The sequence below is a fragment of the Oratosquilla oratoria genome, chromosome 7 (assembly GCF_046742065.1).
Source record: "Oratosquilla oratoria isolate Oo_2021 chromosome 7, ASM4674206v1, whole genome shotgun sequence".
NCBI lineage: Eukaryota > Metazoa > Arthropoda > Malacostraca > Stomatopoda > Squillidae > Oratosquilla > Oratosquilla oratoria.
Window position 1 is genome coordinate 60,243,083 of NC_134783.1, and position 21,264 is coordinate 60,264,346.

The 21,264-nt window shown below is 41.2% G+C and overlaps 1 protein-coding gene across 3 annotated transcripts in view; it reads left to right on the top strand.

Annotated features, from left to right (window-relative positions):
• Positions 1-21,264, top strand: part of LOC143027175 (caspase-2-like) — an 81,876-nt gene that overhangs the window by 8,482 nt on the left and 52,130 nt on the right. For all 3 annotated transcript variants that reach the window (XM_076188292.1, XM_076188293.1, XM_076188291.1), the window contains 4 exons: positions 1,475-1,673; positions 2,699-2,853; positions 10,087-10,267; positions 18,500-18,679. In XM_076188292.1, the coding sequence (XP_076044407.1) occupies positions 1,524-1,673; positions 2,699-2,853; positions 10,087-10,267; positions 18,500-18,679 (666 nt within the window). In that variant the 5' untranslated portion in view covers positions 1,475-1,523. The remainder of the gene's footprint in view (positions 1-1,474; positions 1,674-2,698; positions 2,854-10,086; positions 10,268-18,499; positions 18,680-21,264) is intronic.

Sequence of the window (21,264 nt, forward strand, 5' to 3'; positions counted from 1 at the left end):
AAGGGGTTAAGAAAAGGTAGGAGTTGTGTGGATCAGGTTTTTGTGGTAAGACAGATATGTGTAATGTTGCCATGGTTGTTGAATGTGTACATGGATGGGGTGATGCAGGAGGTAAATGCAAGTTAATGGGTAGGGGACTGGAGATAGAAAACAAATTGGGAAAAGTGGGAGGTGAGTCAGTTATTTGCTGACAACACTAAGTTTGTGGCAGGGTCCGAGGAGAGATTAAGGGAATTGGTGATGGAGTTTGGGGATGTATGCAATAGAAAAAAGTTGAAGGCAAATGTTGGTAAAAGTAAAGTAAAGTGATGAGATGTACAAGGGGAAAGGATGGCAGTGAGTTGTATGCAAGTCTTAACTCCTTCAATATGAGTCAAATTCTCGTGTGCAGCATTGGATGCCTGATGTATGATGATTCAGTGATGCATCACAATACTCGTATTGTAGAATATAAATCACAGCTGTATTACTTGTTCTTTTACTCTGAATATTGATAATGACAAAATGGGATGAAGACAGTTCATAGAACATGGGAGTCACTCAGCTACAACTACAAAATAAATATAATCAAGACCACAACTCTGGCATCCTCGTATACTCACTCGCACCTCATGATGCCTATGTAGGCATCATCATATGGAAGAGGTTAAAGGAGAGAGGCTGGAGGAAGTGGATAGTTTTGGATATTTGGGGTCACATGTGGCAGGAAAGGGAGGAGTGGTGGTGTAAGTAAATTGTAGAGGTGAGAAGGAAGTGATTACCTTGGGGGGGATTAAAAAATAGAAATAGGCATTTGGGAATGCAAAGAGGAGATTATATGAAGGGGTGATTGTGCTGTTGGCACTGTATGGAGCAGAGATTTGGAATTTGAGAGAGGCAGAGAAGAAAAATGTAAATTTGTTTGAGATGAAATGTGTGAGAAGTATGAGAGGGGTTATGAGGTTGGATAGAGTGAGAAACGAGGAGGTGAGGAGGAGAGTGGAGTGGAAAAGGAGATGGCAGATAGGGATGGTTAGGACACATGGAAAGAATGAGTAATGAAATATTAGTAAAAGAGGTGTAGAAGGCAGAGATCGATGTAGTGGACTTGAGGGGATGACTGAAGATGAGATGGATGGATGGATGGGGTGAAGGGGGCATTGAGAAAGAGGGGAATGTCTTTTTTTAATTAGGGAATGGAGAGGGAGTGGGGTTGTTGGTTCAGTGAAGTGGCCTTGCTGTATATATACTGTGTCTTGGTACATTGCTTCCTACCCAGGGTAGTGGGCGGGATACAGGGACAAACCATCATCCATGAGAAGCTAAGATGAGATGGAAGAAAGGGTGGTGGGATGGGTTTGAGTGGCTGTATGCCTTTTGACTTGGCTATCTCCCTTGTATGGGGGAAAAAGCCCTTGAAGTATATAGAATAGAATAGTAATTGTTCATTTTCAATCCAATTACATTTTTATATACATTTTCTAACTTTTTGCAGGACTTTTTATTCGTGAGAGGCTATCATTGATGACCCATAACAGAAGAACATGAATGACATGGAGACCCATCAAGTGGCATTGAAGAAGCACACGGAAACCATAGTTAAAGCTGTTGTACAAAATGGTCTGACAAGGAATATGATAGTTGAACTTGCTCATAGAAATGTTTTTAGAGAAAGTGTGTGTGGTAATTTGATGGTAAGTGCATCCTTGGGGCGAATGTGGCGGGAAAGGGAGGAGTGGAGGTGGAGGTAGAATGTAGATTAAGAGAGGCAAGTAAATGCCTTTGGGGGATTAAAAAGTGTAATGAGAAATAGACATTTGGGAATGGATGCTAAGAGGAGATTGTATGAAAGGGTGATTATGCCAACAGCACTTTATGGAGCAGAAATATGGAACATAAGAGAGGAAGAAAGAATTTAAATGTGTTTGAGATGAAATATCTGAAGTATGGTGGATAGAATGAAAAATGAATAAGTGAGGAGGAGAGCAGGGGTGGGAAAGGAGTCGAGATAGGGTTGATGAAAGAATATTGAGATGGCTTGGAAACATGGAAAGAATGAGTGAAGAAAGATTAGTAAAAAGTGTGGAAGGCAGAGGTGGATGGAGTGAACATGAGGGGACCAAGGATGAGATGGATGGATGGGGGTAAAAGGGGCATTGGGAAAGAGGGGGATGTCTGTTGAGGAAGGGAGAAGATAGGAGTGAGTGGAGAATGGTTGTATATGGATGGTGCTGTAATGCATGGAAGGGAGTGGGTAGGGGATGGGAGAGGGTTAGGGAGTATATGTGAATGATATTTTGACTCAGTCCAAAGGGATTTCTCCCCATCTTTTTTCTGCTTGAGGGGACAGAGAGGTGGTGTTGCCAATTAAATGAAGCAGCCTTGCTGTGTCTTGTTGCATTGCTTCTTATCCAGAGCAGTGGGTGAGATGCATGGATGAACCATCATCCAGGAGGAGCCAAGAAAAGAGGGAGGGGGTGGTGAATATGGGGGGATGAAATGGGTGGGAGTGGATTTATGCCTTCGACTCTGGCTACCTCCCTTGTAAGGGGGGAAAAAAGTCCTTGGGATATGTATGTATATGTAAGTAAATGCAAAGAGGGATGGGGTGTCACATTTGAAGCCTGATAGTTTTATGAATTTGCAAAACTGTAATATTTTGTAGTACATATAAATGATTGTTATTATACGAACAAAACCTTTTCCTTTTGGTTTGCAGGAAGCTGAAACCTCAGAAACCAATCGTGCAAGGGGCATGATTCTTCATTTGCAGCAAGTAAATTTAGAGAGTTTCGGTGTCTTTTTAGAAGTGCTTATTCAAGCAGGGCTCGGAGAAATGTCCAATTTGCTCATCTCACAGTGTGGCCAGGAAGAGTAAGTCACCACCAGAAAATAATAGTTCTCATTTGTGCCCATGAAATTAGGATATAAACAGTGGATTTTCTAGTCTTAGTGATATTGTGTCTATGGTCAAGTTAGAAGTGGAAAATCAATCCATTTTACCATGGTTCTCATTTTTAGTAGACCCTCAGTCCCCAGGGAACTCACTATGGCTACTTGTTCAGTTCATGTCATTCGTTGAAGAGATTTTGTTCTTTGAACACTACTACATAATCCATTAACCCCTTCCATACGGTGCCGCACACTTAGGCGTCATGAGGAGCAAGTGGATTCGCGACGCTGCCATATCGGCGTCTTGATTATATTTATTGTAGTCGCCCCTGTGTTTTTACATTCTCCCAAATGCGCCCTGAATCCCATTCTCTGTGGTTTTCAAAATTCGCGGGTGAAAGAGAGAACGATCGATATAAGCGGTGACTATATTTTATGATGCGAATATTATTATGTTACGTCATACGGCTGGCATTGGCTGCTGCCCGCGAGATTTAAGTCCCGTACTGAAGTGGTTAATGCTCTCCCTCCTACCAACCAATTTGGCCCACTGAACTATCTCTGTAATCAGTCATTAAAACGGTACTAACACAAAATAAACCTGGTTACAGATTCAAACTGCCCTAGATGCAACTACCACACAGAACACCTTGTACTATAATTCCCCACACTAACAATCCCCAGGTAACGGCACAATCTCCCATCTCTAAGTGACTTGTTGTCCTGCCTGGAGGCCATTGCTATTTTCTATGGGTCTTCTGTAAGAGAGATCAAAGGCAATGGATTTATTGATTGTACTTAAGGGGAGGCTCCACAATAAAGTTAAAATATTTGTTTAAAAAAAAGTTTTCAATATTTGTTGTTCAAACTTTCAGGTTTTGTTTAGAGTCTAGACGCTGATGTTTTGCCAAAATAAGAACTTGTTGTGTTATGACGTCATACCGATGTTAAGACTTCATAAGTAAATGAGAATCGTAATATTTGTCCCAGAGACCCCAGCTTTTGCATGGTAATACTTAAATAACATATAAACACCCTGTAGTTTTAGTTTTGTTAAAATTTTCCATACGTCGCAAGAAATTACTGTTACAAATATGTGTATATATATTTTTTTTATGACATCCGTATTTTTCGTCAATTAAACGCTCCCGTGGCTTAACTTTGCACTTTATAAAAAAAGCAAAACTACACGATGTACACACACCCAAATTGTATAACTATGAGAATTTTCAAGAAGTTCTAAATGTTTCTCTTTTTTTGGTGAATTTTTAAATGCGTATTTTTCTCATTTTGAGAAAAAGGGATTTAAAAGTTTCAATGTCATGTATCTTGGGTAATTATCGTACAATTTGTATTATTTTCACACACATGATTGTATAACACATAGTGAATAGAATGAGCGAAAATTCATATTTAAAACGTTAATAATTACTTACCAAACAGGTGCCTTGTGCACGTACACCTGGTTACACAGGTGCTATTCCTGCGCCATATGTTTCACCTTCAGCTTCTCTCTTTTCTTCTTTCTCTTGTATTTTTCTAATTTTCTTCTCCTTTTTCTCTTCCTTCTTCTCTGATGATCTTATTGAACTTCTTAGTCTCTTCCTGTCTATCTGTTGACGAGCTTTCAAGGAAGAGTCTTCCATTGCCGTCGCAAGTGCAGTGGCCCCATGGTTAAATGTGATGACACTCCTGTAGACACCATACATCATTCTTTGTAAGGAGAAGAATTTAGTTTTTGGAAGTTCGTTCCATATACTGTGGAGAGATTCATTTGAGTTTTGAGTGTCCCCCTTGCACTTCTCTAATAGTTCTGATGTTGCAATTCTCTGGTAAATGGGTAGAATCTTCGCAACTACATCCTCTCTCAGGTAAGTTTTCATATTCTTTTTGTGAGGTGGGATTTTCTGGTTCCTTGCGACGGCTCTCTTATAGAAACACCAGGAATCTCTTCCATCTGGGCATGTATTGTGTTGCTGCCTCTTATCAGTGCTCTGACAGTGTCTTAAGTGTTGCATAAATACTTCTTTTCATACCCTCCACTGTTGTTCTTTCCTTTATGCTTTTACCAAAATAGTGTGCAAGCCTTATAACTTTGTCTTTTGTTAGGGAGCCCTCCTTCTTACCCCCTAGTTTACCAACATTCTTTGCATCTAGGAGAGCCTTTCCAATACGTTTAGAAACGTGGTTTTCGCACTCAATCTTTTTCACATCATACTTCCCTAATTTTTGCACGGCACTTATGTCTTTCGAGTCACCATCCGACACTACTTCTTCATATCTGAACTTGCACTTTTCCTCAGAACGATTCCACAACCTCCTCCACCCCTCCATTTCCATAGCAGGAGAAGTACCATCAAAGTTTTTTGAGCACTCATGATGAGGGGCCTCCTTCTCACCATGCATTTCACAAATTTTGCACCACATACACAAAACTTCAAAATCCACAACCCAGCCAGTCTTCATCTCAATAACTGATACAAATCCATAAAGTGAAAAGTAAATCCTCTCTTCGACCAGCTCCCATCACAAGACACAAGAATACTTTTCACTTCATTTTTATCTCCCTCCCCTTCTAATCTTGCATGCAGTGCTTCGCGTGTTTTTTCCATTACCCTTTCCAGTTGAATAACGGTATGCTCTTCGATTTCCTTTGCAATCAAATAATAAGACGCACTGGATAAGACCGACATATTTAAACACGTACCTAATTCAAGTATCCCAGCGTATCCACATGATGCCTGCAAACTTTATTGCACTAGTTTTACGTGCACATCATAGCATCTTCGCTTGGCTTTACCTAGAGAAATTTTTGGAACGTTCTCTGAGGTACACATTTTAAATGTTGTTATACAAACATTACACTTTGCCTCAAAATAGCTTGTCATCCCTATCTGCTTATCTTCTTTCACAAGCATCTTCCTCCCACACTCACAGTGAGCAATTTCTTGAACCCACTGTATTAGGTTGTCTTTGTCAATGATGACATAATTTCTGTCATTCCCCTGTTGCACATCAGCAACAGGAATGTTTTCAAGTTTAAATTTACTACGAGAAAGTGTCGAAAAAGTAGTCACGATTTATCAGTTCACCCGATGTTGACGGGAGTGAGGTCTCCTCCGGTTCGTGTTGCCTCACGATGTCCATTTTTTCTAATTTCTTTTTTCTACGTACCTCAATCATTTTCTTTATTTTCTGCTTTGCCGTAAGCTTTTTGTTTTTTAATCTATCCATTTTTATATAATTTCTTTGTAACAACTTTGCGCGAGAGAATATGAACGAATATGTTGGGAGGGAAAAAGTAAAGCACTTCACTTGTTCACACAATTAGGGTAACTGATATATGCTTCATAAATAAGCCAATAAGCAACTCATCATACAATCGTACGTCTAACAGCCTTGTAGACCAGTAAACGGCACTCGACTTGAAGGAATGGACGTCAAAGCAAGAAAAAATGAAACATTTATTCCTACTGCGCAAGAGTTAAATCCCCGTACGCTATTTAAAGGGATACGCCATTGTGCCCTTTAAACCGTTGTATATGTCTGCTTTGGCAAAAAAATTCTACCGCAATAGTTTCATATTGCTTTAAGGTGCATAAATCACGTTTGGGGTGGGGTTAATTGGGGTGGTGCGAGAGGTGAATGCTAGGGTAGTGGGTCAGGGATTGGAGATGGTTAGAGAAAATGGAGAAAAGTGGGAGGTGAGCCAGCTGTTGTTTGCGGACGACACTGCGCTTGTGGCAGGGTCAGAGGAGGGATTGAGGAAGCTGGTGGCAGAGTTTGGGAGAGTATGTGATAGAAGGAAGCTAAAGATAAATGTGGGTAAAAGTAAGGTGATGAGATGTACAAGGGGTGAAAGTGGCAGTAGACTGGAAGTGAACATTAAGGGAGAGCGACTGGAGGAAGTGGATAGTTTTAGATACTTGGGTGCAAGTGTAGCAGGAAAAGGTGGAGTGAAGGTGGAGGTAGAATGTAGATTGAGAGAAGCGAGTAAATGCCTTGGTGGTTTAAAGAGTGTAATGAGGAATAGACATTTGGGAATGAATGCGAAGAGGAGACTGTATGAAGGAGTGATTGTGCCAACAGCACTGTATGGGGCAGAAACGTGGAACATAAGAGAAGAAGAGAGAAGGAGTTTGAATGTGTTTGAGATGAGGTGTCTGAGAAGTATGGTGGGGGTTACTAGGCTGGATAGAGTGAGAAATGAGGAGGTGAGGAGGAGAACAGGGGTGAAAAAGGATTTGGGAGATAGGGTTGATGAAAGAATATTAGGATGGTTTGGACACATGGAAAGAATGAGTGAAGAAAGACTAGTAAAAGAGGTATGGAAGGCAGATGTGGAGGGACTGAACATGAGGGGACGTCCTAGGATGAGGTGGATGGATGGGGTGAAGGGGGCTTTGGGGAAGAGGGGAATGTCTGTTAAGGAAGGGAGAGGACGGAAGACAGAGGTGAGTGGAGAATGGTTGTATATGGATGATGATGTGACTGCATGAGGAGGAATGGGCGGGGGGGTGGGGTAGTATGTGTGAGTGAATTTTGACGCAGCCCGAAGGGATTTCTCCCCGTCCTCGCCTTATATGCAAAGGGGGACGGAGAGGGGGGGTCGCCGATTAAATGAAGCGGCCTTGCTGTGGATGTACTGTGTCTTGCGACACTGCTTCTGACCCAGGGCGGTGGGCAGGGTGCAGGGATGACCCGTCATCCAGGAGGTGCTCAGATGAGAGGGAGGGTGGGAGGGGTGTGGAGTGTATTTAGGGATGAAATGGGTGGGAGTGTTTTTATGCCTTTCCCTTTCTGGCTACCTCCCTTGGAAGGGGGAAAAAGCCTTGGTATATGTATGTATGTATGCATAAATCACGTAAAAAAAAAATACATTTTTTGAAAATATTTTGCCCAATTTATTGTGGAGCCTCCCCTTAAGTGTATATTTTATTTCTCAAGCATTGCTTCCTTATGTTTCTCGTATAGTACATATCACCACCATTTTCTTGCTAATTTTGTACTTGGCACACCACACTTCGTATTACTCCTACTGGCTCATCCCCTATTTTTATCATTTCTGATCCCCAAATACTACTGGATACACATTCTTTCCAAAACAACACACACTGATTAGCACATTCCAAAACTCTACTCTCCTCTCTACATCTTGTACTACCGTGGTCACATGCACACACACAGTACATATCTCCCAACTTGTTTTCATTTTACTCACATTAACCTTGATGCCTCTTCCTTCCATTTAACGAGACACTTGCACATCTCATTACATACTAAGAGTGCCATTCCATCCCTACCTTACCCCAAATAAGATGCTGGGCCCATCTCTCCCTCCTTCAAGAAAGTAGCCATCCACATCACACATCAAAATTGAAGTGGGCGCTGATTGATTGCAGTAGAATCCCCGAGTCATTCAAATTGTTTGATGGGCATGCTTTGAAACAAACACTTCCATGCACAAATTTGAGTTCAAATTCATTATGTACTCTCTTATGTTTTAATGAAATAGACCTACATTTTTATTTATTAAGATTTTTTATTAACTGATAATTTATATTTCTAGGTTTTAGGGGCCTATATCTTCCAGTAATCTATCTCCTCTATTGTGAAAATCTCATAAAGTCCAGAGATATACTTTGTAATATTTTCTTCAAGCATGTTTTAATATATGCAGAGGTGTTTCTACTGAGACCTTATTCCTGAATGTAGATATTGCTGTACTTTGTAACAATAGTGCCCCAAATGATAACAAATTATATGATATTGGTACACACAGGGGATTTCTCTTGCTAATTCATATTTTCATTTTTTGTGAACTTTACCTTTTGCAGGTCGAACCCCTCAATGGTACCAAGCTTACTCATTCTTTTATTGTTCCCTCAAAATTGGCCTTTCCAAAGTCAAGTATTAATATGTTATTCTTACTATTTATTTCTTCCCATTGAATGCTAAATCTTGTTAACTGATGATTGCTAGTACCAAATATGTCACCCAATAATACATTTCTTGTGGTACCAAGCTTACTCATTCTTTCATTGTTCCCTTAAAATTGGCCTTTCTAAAGTCAAGTATTAATATGTTATTCTTACTATTTATTTATTTCCATTGAATGCTAAATCTTGTTAACTGATGATTGCTAGTACCAAATATGTCGCTCAATAATACATTTCTTGTATCATTTTTGTTAGCATAAATCCAAAGTTTACTCCTCCCTTGTAGGCTTGGTAATAAATTGCTTTAAGAAATTATCCTGTGCCACATCTAACAAATTTTGCTCTTCCTGATCTACTAAATTATCCCAATGTTCCTATAGTTAAAATCTCCCATGATCACATTTTTATACTGTGATGTCCTGCAAATTTCTCACATCAGGAATTTAGTCTCCTCTCTACTCACATCTACAGAGATCCCCAGTAAAAAGTTTATCCTCCCTGCCTATTATTTCCAACCAAATTTATCCCATACACATTTCATCCTTAACCTCTTCGATACAAGTCACATATTTGCACACACATTAGTTGCCTGATACACAATGATGAATCCATGTGTCCAAACCATCCCAATACTCTCATCAATCCTATCTCCTAACTCCCTTTCCACCCCCATTCTCCCCCTCCTGGATGAACACATTCCTGGGAGATGCCCAACTGTCACAGTAAAACATTCAGTCAAACACTGATCTGTGTGCAACATGTCATGGATTTTGTTGATGATTTCTTGAGTGGTGACAGTGGCAGGCCTCCCTTGATGAGGGTCATCTTCCAGGGTGTCCCTGCCCCATTTGAAATGAGCTGCCCATTTTTTAACCATGCTGTATGAAGGAACATTGTCTTGTAGAGTAGCCACCATGTCCTTGTGAATTTCCTTTGGAGTTAAGCCTTTGATGTGAAGGTATTGAATAAGACTGATGAAGAATTTTGTCCATTTTCTTTACAATGCCTTACTGTCCCAAATCAATTATCTATTAAAAAAATATATATATTACATTAAAGGCTTGAAAATTCTCATACTGGCTTATGAAAGATTAGGTTGCATGTGAAAAAAGCTACAAGTCTGTATCTTGTGGCCTACCATAGGCCATGAATTTTTCAGTCCCCCCTTGTATTGATCATTCAGTGAATTAGTGTCCTGTTAGAAATAAAAGTTTTCCTAATCATTATTCTTGAGACCAGATGACCTATTCTTATCATATGTTGTTTGGATTTTCAGAAATGGAAGTGATGTTGTTGATAATCTATCAAGAATGATGCCCAATCTTGACATTAGGGCAGGAAATGATCAAAGTGCAAGTGAAGATGATACTAACAGGAACAACAATTTTAATGAACCACTTGTGATCAAAGTGATACCTAGTTCAGATATTGTAACAAAAGAGAGAGATAACAGAGAAGTAAGTTGTGCATTTTTTCTTTTACAGCCATCTTTTCAGCATAAAAGATTGATAGTTTTGTTGTGATTATATATGTGGGTGTGTATTATCGAGTTGTGTTCATGAGGTCCCATCTTTTTGTTTCCACTTGTCAAACTTTGCCTCAAATTTATGTTTTTGGCTTGGATTACATTTTCATCCTCCTTGTTCCATAAGTCTACACATCTTTGTGGAAAGCCATACTTCTTAACATCTTTCCAACAAGTTTAGTTTTTTCATCTTTCTCTAAGTCCATTTTTTCTATACCTTTCTCTGATGAAAATATCATTATCATTACTTCAACTCCTGCCTTCTCCCTTCCTTGCTCAACAGACATCCCCCTCATGCTCAGTGCCCTTTTCACCCTATCCATCCATATCAGGGAAGGGAGGTGTGGGGGATAGGGAATGGTTGTGTGAGTGATATTTTGACACAGCCCAAAGTCTTCTCTTTTTATGTATGAGGGGACAGAGAGGGACCCCCCAATTATGTGAAGCAGCCTTGCTGTGGATGTGCTGTGTCCTGCTACATTTCTTCTGACTCGGGGCAGTGGGTTGGATACAGGAATGACCTGTCATCCATGAGGACCTAAGATAAGGGGGAAGGGTGGAGTATGGGAGTGGGTACATGGCTTATGACTTGGCTACATCACTAGTAAGGGGGGAAAAAAACTTGATATATAGCTAGATCACTTCAACTACACCACTGCTGCATATTTTAGTCATATGCATGTATAAATGTTTACATATGTAATATGTATATTGTTATGAAGGTAAGACAGATGAGTGGAAAAGGTGGTAGAGAAATGCGAGTTAGAGCGAGAACACTATATTCCTGACGTTTCGACTACAAGTTTTCTTCAAATTACCATTCCTAGACACTGTTATCCATCGGGGTGAAACGGATGTAAAGTTTTCAGTATACAGAAAACCCACGAACAAAGATGACTTCATACACTACTTATCCCATCACAGCACACGCACAAAATCAGGAGTGATAATTGGTTTCTATCTGAGAGCATTGAGGATATGCAACAAAGAATATATAGAAGAGATGTCCTACATATTTAATGTCTTCCGCAAACTTATGTATCCAGCGGGACTACTATCCAAATTGAGAAAGAAAGCGGAAGAAATTTATGCAAGGCCAAAAAGTGACAAAGCTTCAATAAAATATCTAGAAGTACCTTTCACAAAGGAAGCAAAAGCCATGACCAAAACGTTATCTAAAGCAGGCATCCAAATAGCATATAAATCTGGGCGTAAAATAAAGGACGTCTTAATTAACAAACAAGAACAACACACCAACGAAAATAGCATAGTGTACGGTATACCATGCAGTGGATGTCCTGCAACATATTACAGTGAGACGTCACGGGGGTTGACAAAAAGACTAAGAGAACATAAGAACGACCTTCGGCATCACAGGACTTCAAATTCACTGGTAGTGCATGTGGACACGCACGGGCATTTACCAGAATGGGAAGAGGCACGCCCTATCTGGACCGGGCTCAAGAGAAGAATGAGAAAGCTGGTCGAGTCCGCATGCATAACACTGGGAAAGGTCAGCAACCACAGAGAAGGATTCGTTAACCTGTCATTTGCAGCCGCCAGATTGGTTATGGAGGAGGGAGTATCGGGCCAATCAGCATGCGGCATTCTGTAACGTCCAGCCGGATGAGCCATAAGGAGAATATATATGCTGTACACACACGTTGTCTGTCACTCTGAAGAAGACTTGTAGTCGAAACATCAGGAATATAGTTTTCTCGCTCTAACCCAGGTTTCTATACCACCTTTTCCATATATGTATATATATACATATATTTTCATATATATACATATATTTTTTATATATATATACTGTACATGTATTTCAGATTTATATATATTCTTTATGTACATGCATACATTTCAAATTTTTGTGATAAGACAGATATGTGAGAAAGCTATAGGAAAGGGGAAGGATGTTTTTTGGGCTTTTATGGATCTGGAAAAGGCTTACGACAGGGTAGACAGAAAAGCACTGTGGGAGGTTTTGCAGATATATGGGATAGGAGGAAAGCTTCTAGGAGCTGTCAAGAGTTTTGATGAGATGCACAAGGGGTGAAAGTGTCAGTAGACTGGAAGTGAGCATTAAGGGAGAGCGACTGGAGGAAGTGGATAGTTTTAGATACTTGGGTGCAAATGTGGTAGGAAAAGGTGGAGTGAAGGTGGAGGTAGAATGTAGATTGAGAGAAGCGAGTAAATGCCTTGGTGGATTAAAAAGTGTAATGAGGAATAGACATCTGGGAATGGATGCTAAGAGGAGGTTATATGAAGGAGTGATTGTGCCAACAGCACTGTATGGGGCAGAAACATGGAACATAAGAGAGAAGGAGTTTGAATGTGTTTGAGATGAGGTGTCTGAGAAATATGATGGGGGTTACTAGGCTAGATAGAGTGAGAAATGAGGAGGTGAGGAGAAGAACAGGGGTGGAAAGGGAGTTGGGAGATAGGGTTGATGAAAGAGTATTAGGATGGTTTGGACACATGGAAAGAATGAGTGAAGAAAGACTAGTAAAAGAGGTATGGAAGGCAGATGTGGAGGGAGTGAACATGAGGGGACGTCCTAGGATGAGATGGATGGATGGGGTGAAGGGGGCTTTGGGGAAGAGGGGAATGTCTGTTGAGGAAGGACGGGAGAGGACAGAAGACAGGGGTGAATGGAGAATGGTTGTATATGGATTGATGTGATCCATGAGGTGGAATGGGCGGTGAGGTAGTATGTGTGAGCAAAATTTGGCGCAGCCCGAAGGGATTTCTCCCCATCTCCCCATCTCCAATTTAATGAAGTGGCCTTGCTGTGGATGTGCTGTGTCTTGCAACACTGCTTCTGACCCAGGGCAGTGGACAAGGTGCAGGGATGACCCGTCATCCAGGAGGTGCTAAGATAAGAGGGAGGGTGGAGGGATGTGGAGTGTATTCACAGGGATGGAATGGGTGGGAATGATTTTATGCCTTTTCCTTTTTGGCTACCTCCCTTGTAAGGGGGAAAAAGCCTTGGTATATGTATGTACAGGGTCTAACAGATAAATCCGTACAAATTTGAAGAGGTTTTAAGCACTTAAAAAGTAACATATGGCAATTCTGATTGTTTCCAGATACTTCCATTTGTCTAATAATTTAGCCAGTTGTATACTAGCACCGGTGCAATAAACATTAAGCAATGGAACAAGCCAAACGTTCAGCCATATGCGAACTTCGTCGCGCGGGTCACACTCCTAGCGCCATAATAAGGATGCTAACATACTCCAGAGAAACTGTTTACGATGTTTGTAAACGTTTTGATGAGACCGGCGAAGACCAACGAGCTGCTCACAAGCCCAGAAGGGGCAGAATTCTAACACCTCGCTTTTTAGCTGGTCTCAAGAGAAGTGTCAGTGCAAATCCAGCCTTACCATTATCGACATTGGCAAAGAAGAGAGGTGTCAGCACAATGACAATTCACAGAGCATTAAAGAAATTGGGATTAACCTCATTCTCACAAGGAAAAAGACATCTTTTGACACGAAAAATGAAAGAAATCCGCTTGACCAGGTGCCAAAAGCTGTTGAACTGGATGAAGTCGAATGGCTCAGTCATCAAGTTTTTTTCCGACGAGAAGATTTTCACGGTTGATGCGACTTTCAATAAGCGGAATGATCGCTGGATAGCCTCCTCATCCTCAGAGGTTCAACACAAGACAACGACGAAGAAACCAGCAAGTGTCATGGTGCTCTGTGTGGTGTCAACTGAGGGGGACGTCTTCACTCACTTCTTCAACAACAAGGAGAAAGTCAATGCCGTTGTCTATTGCAAAGTTCTAGAAGAGAAAATAAAACCCTGGATGAAAGATAAGGCTAGTGGCAACCAGTTTGTCTTCCAACAAGACTCTGCTCCAGCCCACACAGTGAAGAGGACCACCAACCTTCTCGAAGGGTCAAATGTGCAGTTCTGGAACAAAGAGTTGTGGCCCTCAAATTCGCCAGACCTAAACCCTTTAGATTATTATTTTTGGGCGCGAATTGAGGCCAAGGCATGTGACAAGCCACACAGAAGTATAACAACCCTGAAGACAGACATCAAGAAGGCTGTGGGTTCATTATCAAAGTCTGAGATCATCAACGCTGTATCCAAGTTTCGTAAACGCGTTGAAAGCGTCATAACAGCTGAAGGTGGTTACATTGAATGAAATTATTGTTCTTATTGCCTTTTCTAAATATACTGAAAATTTCATAACTCTCTGTTTATTATAACCCGAGATATTAATCTTAAAACATGTGATAAGAAGTTGTACGGATTTATCTGTTAGACCCTGTATGTACCTCCCATAGTGCCTTCCTGTCTACCCTGTTGTAAGCCTTTTCCAAATCCATGGAAGCCCAAAATACATCCTTACTTTTTCCTATAGCTTTCTCACATATGTCTTACCATAAAAATCTGATCTACACAACCCCTATCTGTCCTAAACCCACACTGTTCCTCACCAATTACTCCCTCTGTTCCTCTCCTAATCCTCTCAATCAAAACCCTCCCATACACCTTCCCAACTACACTTAACAAGCTGATCCCTCTGAAACTACTACACTCATACTTGTCCCCTTTTCAGTTGTTAAATGGAACTATACAGGCACTCCTCCAGTCCTCTGGTACTCTACCCTCTCTTAAACAAACATTAAATAACCTCACCAGCCAGTCCACCATCACTGTACCTCCTTTTTTCAGACATTCTGCATGGCATTAATCCAACCCAGGTGCCTTACCAGCCGTCATCATCTTAACAGCTGCCCTCACTTCGTCTTTATTTCTCCTCCATTTTCCTCCCTCATCATCGTCGTTTTCTTTTGTGCTTCCCACTGCAACTACCTTTTCCTCCCTATCCTCCTTCACATTTAGCAGCTCCCTAAAATACTCTGCCCACCTTCCTCTCTCTCACTGCCTTCTCTTCCATTATCATCTCTCCATCTGCACCTCTTACCTTTTCTTCTCTACTTGATTTGCTGTGATGCATGAGGGGGAGTGGGTGGGAGATGGGGTGTGAGGGTGTATGTGTGAAAAATAATTTGACACAGCCTGAAGTGATTTCTCCCCGTCTTCTCTATTTCTGCATGAGGAGACAGAGAGGGGTGATCGTCAATTTAATGAGGTGGCCTTGCTGTGAATGTGCTGTCTTGTGACACTGCTTCTGACCCAGGGCAGTGGGCAAGATGCAGGGATGACCTGTCATCCTGGAGGACCCAATATAAGAGGGAGGTAGTGGGGTGGATGGGAGTAGAGTGTGTGGGGATAGAGTGGGTGGGAGTTGATTTTGTCTTTGTTTTTTGGCTACCTCCCATGTAAGGGGGAAAAATCCTTTGGTGTATGTATGGATACATGGGAGAGGGTGGTTGATAAGGTTTTAATGGACTATGTAGTGGTATCCAGCAGAAGAATGGGAAGAGTTTTGGATGTCCATGACCCTAGGGGGGAGAGCAGGGACTATCAGATAATTTTTTGGTGGAAAGAAAGTTGAAAGTGTGGGAGGTGGTGAAGGTTAGAGTAGAGGTGGGAGTGGAGGAGGAACGGGGGTATTTCAAGGAGGGAGTAACAAGGTGTGCAGAGATGGTGTATGGAACAAGGGGGGATGGGAGGGAATAGAATGAAGGGTATTGAATGGTGGGATGATGAAGTTAAGAAGGTTGTTTAAAAGAAGTAAAAATTCATGGAATGGTTATAAAGTAGGATGAGAGAAACATGCGAGGCACAAAAAAAATAAGAGCAAAACATATGATAAACAAGGCAAAAAGAAGAGCAGACGTGAAATTAAGGAATATGACACAAAAATTTGAATGTAATAAAAAGATGTCTCGGGAATAAGTTAAGAGAGGAAGGGGAAATGAATGAAATAGAGAAGAAAAGGTGAAATGTGCAGATGGAGAGATTATAATGGAAGAGGAGGCATTAAGGGAAAGATGGGGAGATTATAAGGAGCTGCTAAAATCTGATCTACACAACCCCTACCTGTCCTAAACCCACACTGTTCCTCACCAATTACTCCCTCTGTTCCTCTCCTAACCCTCTCAATCAAGACCCTCCCATAAGCCTTCCCAAGTACACTTAATAAACTGATCCCTTAAAAACTACTACACTGACACTTTCCCCCTTTTCCCTTGTAAAGTGGAAGTATACAGTCACTCCTCCGATCCTCCAGCACTCTACCCTCTTTTAAACAAACCTTAAATAACCTCACCGGCCAGTCCACAATCCCCATACCTCCTTTCCAACCTGGGTGTCTTACTTGCTCTCAGCATCTTAACAACTGCCTTCACGTTATCTTTCCTTATTTCTCTTCCATTTTTAACTGCCTTCACCTTATCTTTCCTTATTTCTCTTCCATTTTCCTCATTCATCATCTCGTTTTCTTAGCACTTCTCACTGCAACTACTTTTCCCTCCCTATCCTGCTTCACATTTAACAACTCCCTAAAATACTCTGTCCATCTTCCTCTTACTGCTGTCTCTTCCATTATCATCTCTCCATCTGTACCTTTTACCTTTTCTTCTCTACTTGATTCGCCTCCTGTTCCTCTATTAATTTCTTTCCAAGGGGAGAGAGTGACAGCAGGCTGGAGGTGAGCATTAAGGGTGAAAGACTGGAGGAAGTGGATAGTTTTAGATACTTGGGTGCAAATGTGGTTGGAAAGGGAGTAGTGGGGGTGGAGGTAGAATGTAGATTGAGGGAAGCGAATAAATGCCTTGGTGGATTGAAAAGTGTAATGAGAAATAGACATCTGGGAATGGATGCTAAGAGGAGGTTATATGAAGGAGTGATTGTGCCAACAGCATTGTACGGGGCAGAAACATGGAACATGAGAGAGGAAGAGGGAAGGAGTTTGAATGTGTTTGAGATGAAATGTCTGAGAAGTATGATAGGGGTTACTAGGCTGGATAGAGTGAGAAATGAGGAGGTGAGGAGGAGAATAGGGGTGGAAAAGGAACTGGGAGATAGGGTTGATGAAAGGGTATTAGGATGGTTTGGACACATGGAAAGAATGAGTGAAGAAAGATTAGTAACAGAAGTGTGGAAGGCAGAGGTGGAAGGAGTGAATATGAGGGGGTGTCCTAGGATGAGATGGATGGATGGGGTGAAAGGGGCATTACAAAAGAGAGGAAGGACGGGAGAGGACAGAAGATAGGGGTAAATGGAGAAGGGTTGTGTATAGATGATGCTGTGATGCATGATGGGGAGTGAGGAAGTATGTATGAGAATAAAATTGACGTGGCCCAAAGGGATTTCTCCCCGTCTTCTCCTTTTCTGCATGAAGGGACGGAGAGGGGGGGGGTCGCCGAATTTATGAAGCGGCCTTGCTGTGGATGTGCTGTGTCTTGCAACACTGCTTCTGACCCAGGGCAGTGGACTGGATACAGGGATGACCCATCATCCAGGAGGTGCCAAGATAAGAGGGAAGGAGAAGAGTGGAGGGAAGTGGAATATATAGGAAATGGAATGGGTGGGAGTGGTTTCTATGCCTTTTTCTTTTTGGCTACCCCCCATGTAAGGGGAAAAGCCTTTGGTATATGTATGTATGTATGTATTATTATTTAATATTTTTTCTCCAAAATTTTCTGTCATACTCCTACCCAATTTCACATTGCTCTCCTTTTTGCTACCTATATTTCTTTTTTCTTTGTACCTCTCCAGGAGGTGCCAAGATAAGAGGGAGGGTGGAGGGGAGTGGAATATATAGGAAATGTAATGGGTGGGAGTGGTTTCTATACCTTTTTCTTTTTGGCTACCCCCCGTGTAAGGGGAAAAAGCCTTTGGTATATGTATGTACCTCTCATATGGTTCTCTTGTCCTATTTTGGAACCAATCTGTGAATGCTTGTTTATTCTCTTCGACAACTTTCTTTGCTTCATCATCGCATCACTTGCTGCCCTTCCTTGTATTTCCTCTCTGTTCCACACACCAACTTTGCACATTCGTAAATGATATTGTATCACAATCTTAGTTCAACACTGTACTATGCATACTTCAAAGTACTTTTCCACATGTTTTTGACAAATTGTCAAATATAATTTTTAGTGTACAGTCATCCTTAATTCATTTACCCACAACTCTTTTGTGCAAGCTACCACTGCAATAATTATGATTCAGTATATGGTAATATAGTATTTGCTTAAGTATTCATTATAGAAATTTGTCTTCTTTTCAGGTGTACAAGAATAGTTCTATGCCAAGGGGCTTGGTGTTTTTAGCCAACTACAAGATTTTCAGAGATACTGAAGAACATCCCACTCGAAATGGGTCAGAAATAGATGTTAAAAATCTTTCATTGCTTTTTCATGAAATGGGCTACAAAATTCCATTTCAGCTTCATAATTTAACACGTATGGTAAGAACACTTTCATTTGTTCATGTGACCACATGTACATGTAATCTTGTATATTTTTTCTTTCAATTTGCACACTGTTACAAAGATAAGGTAGAAATGCATGAGAAAAGATATATTCACCCATTTCATCCCTACATGTTTGCTCTTATTGAGAAAATTGCACCTTGTTTCCTCCTGAGTAGTGTATACTTACATATACCAAAGTGCCTTTTTCCCTCATATGAGGAGGGTGGCTAAGTCTAAACATAAATCTTCCCTACACCCATCTCAAAACAATCCAAAAACCTATTCGTTGTCTCACCCTTCTTACACCTTGTGGATGAAGATCTATTGCTGCCCCCCCCCCCCACCACCACCACCACGCAGCTCAAGATAGTGACAGTGCAGCAAAAATAGCGTTTCCACAGAAGAGCCTGACAGCCAGAGCTGATTTGATCTCTGCATCATTATATTGCAGCCCCTCGTCCCCTACCCTCATCCACCTAAGAAATTTACGGAGCAGAGGACAAAAAGAGCATCCCTGTGGACCATGTCATATCCTTGGTCAAGAATTAAGGCTTTACTATAACTATACTTAATTGCACAAAGCCTGTCTTTTTTTTTTTTTTTTTTTTTTTCGGTTACTATGCAATAACATTGATTAATAAAATAAAGAAATAAATTAAAAAAGGGCTTAATAAATGGTATGCATTCACATCACATCCACACATCTCGTGCTATTTACAGAGTCCCAGCCCATAGCCCCATCCTCGAGTGCCCATCCACATCCATATTATTTGCCACACAAGTGCTATTAACCCCTTTGTTACGATGACACCTACATAGGCATAGTGTGGCTCGAGTGGGTACACGAGGATGCTGGCATCTGAGTCTTTATTATATATATATAGAACAAGTCCCCCCGAATATGTGAACTGGTTTGATCACGTTTTCTGTTTATTATTACTCAGAGTAAAAAAGAATGAATAATACAACAGTGACTTTATATTTTATAAAGTGAGTAGTGTGATGCAATGTACATATGGCAGCTGATGCTGCGTGCAAGAATTTGACTCATACTGAAGTGGTTAATATTGATCACTGATTAATTATTTGGCCTTATCAATAGCATATCTATACACACATAAGGTGTTTTAAATTCTGGAAATGGTAAACTGGTCGTTATAATGGTGTTTGCTCTGACTTGTTTAAACTGTTTCACTACAATGTAAACAAACACACAGATGCCAAGTTTATTCTATGGCACCAGCCACTGTCCAACCAATGTACCAGTTATAACTGTTGGTGATAGTACCTGCATGTGGCAGTTATCAGAGCTGGATGTGTTCCTCAGTGTATTCTGCTTTAGTTTGGCTGCTGTTAGCGCTCCCAAGCTATTTAAGCAATATAGGTGCCAGTATAGTATGTGGCCTACCTTTTGGATGTAGCTTATGAAATTTTTCTTTGGCACAGTATGTGGCCTGCCAGACTTTTATTTCAGTATTGGCTGCTTGTTACTGTGGCAAAGTAGCATGCAGTCGATACTTTAGGTTCTATATGGGGTGCCCCTACGGACCAGAGCCACACATCATTTTGTCTATGATAGAGGAAAACTCTGTTCATAGAAAAATGATGACACTTTTATACTACGACTGTCCCTCCATTATGCTGTCCCCCAACCCTTGTTGCTATACTGTACCATTTCTCTGAGTATTTTCTTTTTCTATGGTGGGGGAAAAGAATACTGCCAAGTATTCCCACTTGGATCGTAAGAGGCGAGAAAAAAAGGGACGGGGATTGGGACTAGGCATCCCTCTCCTTGTAGCCCTACAGGGCACATTCCTAGAAAAAAAGGCAGAGGGACTGGAGGGCCTCGGTCCAGCACCCTAAGGTTTGGGTCTTTTAATGTGCGTGGATGTGGTACAGATGAGAGTAAAAGGGAAGAGATAGGTAGTATGTTTGTGAGAAGAAAGATGGATGTGTTGGCTTTGAGTGAAACTAAGCTGAAAGGGAAGGGCGATTGTAAGTTTGGGAGTGTAAGTGGGAGGTTATCAGGAGTGAAGAGAGGGCAAGGGAGGGAAGGAGTGGCTATACTAGTAAGTGAAGAGATAGGTAAACGTGTAGTGGAGTGGAAGGAGGTTTCCTCAAGGATAATGTGGATGAAGGTGAAACTGGGAAAGGAGATGTGGGTTTTTGTAAGTGCATATGGGCCTGGCAGTGAGAAGAATGTAGAAGAAAGGGAGGCCTTTTGGATAGATTTAAATGAGTGCATAGAGGGTTTAGGGAGAAGTGTAAATGTAATAGTACTGGGAGACCTTAATGCTAGGGTAGGAAAGGAGCCAATTGATGGAGTGGTTGGGAAATGTGGAGTTCCAGGAAAGAATCGTAGTGGAGAGTTGATGGTGGAAATGTGTCTAGAAAGAGAGTTGATGATAGCAAATACAGTGTTTCGGAAGAAAGTCAAGCATAAGTACACATGGGAGAGGGTGGTGGAGGGAAAGGTGGTAGATAGAGCTTTAATGGGCTCTGTAGTGGTAAATAGGATTATGATAGGAAGAGTTAGGGATGTACATGTGCTAAGGGGAGAGGGTGGGGGAATATAAGAT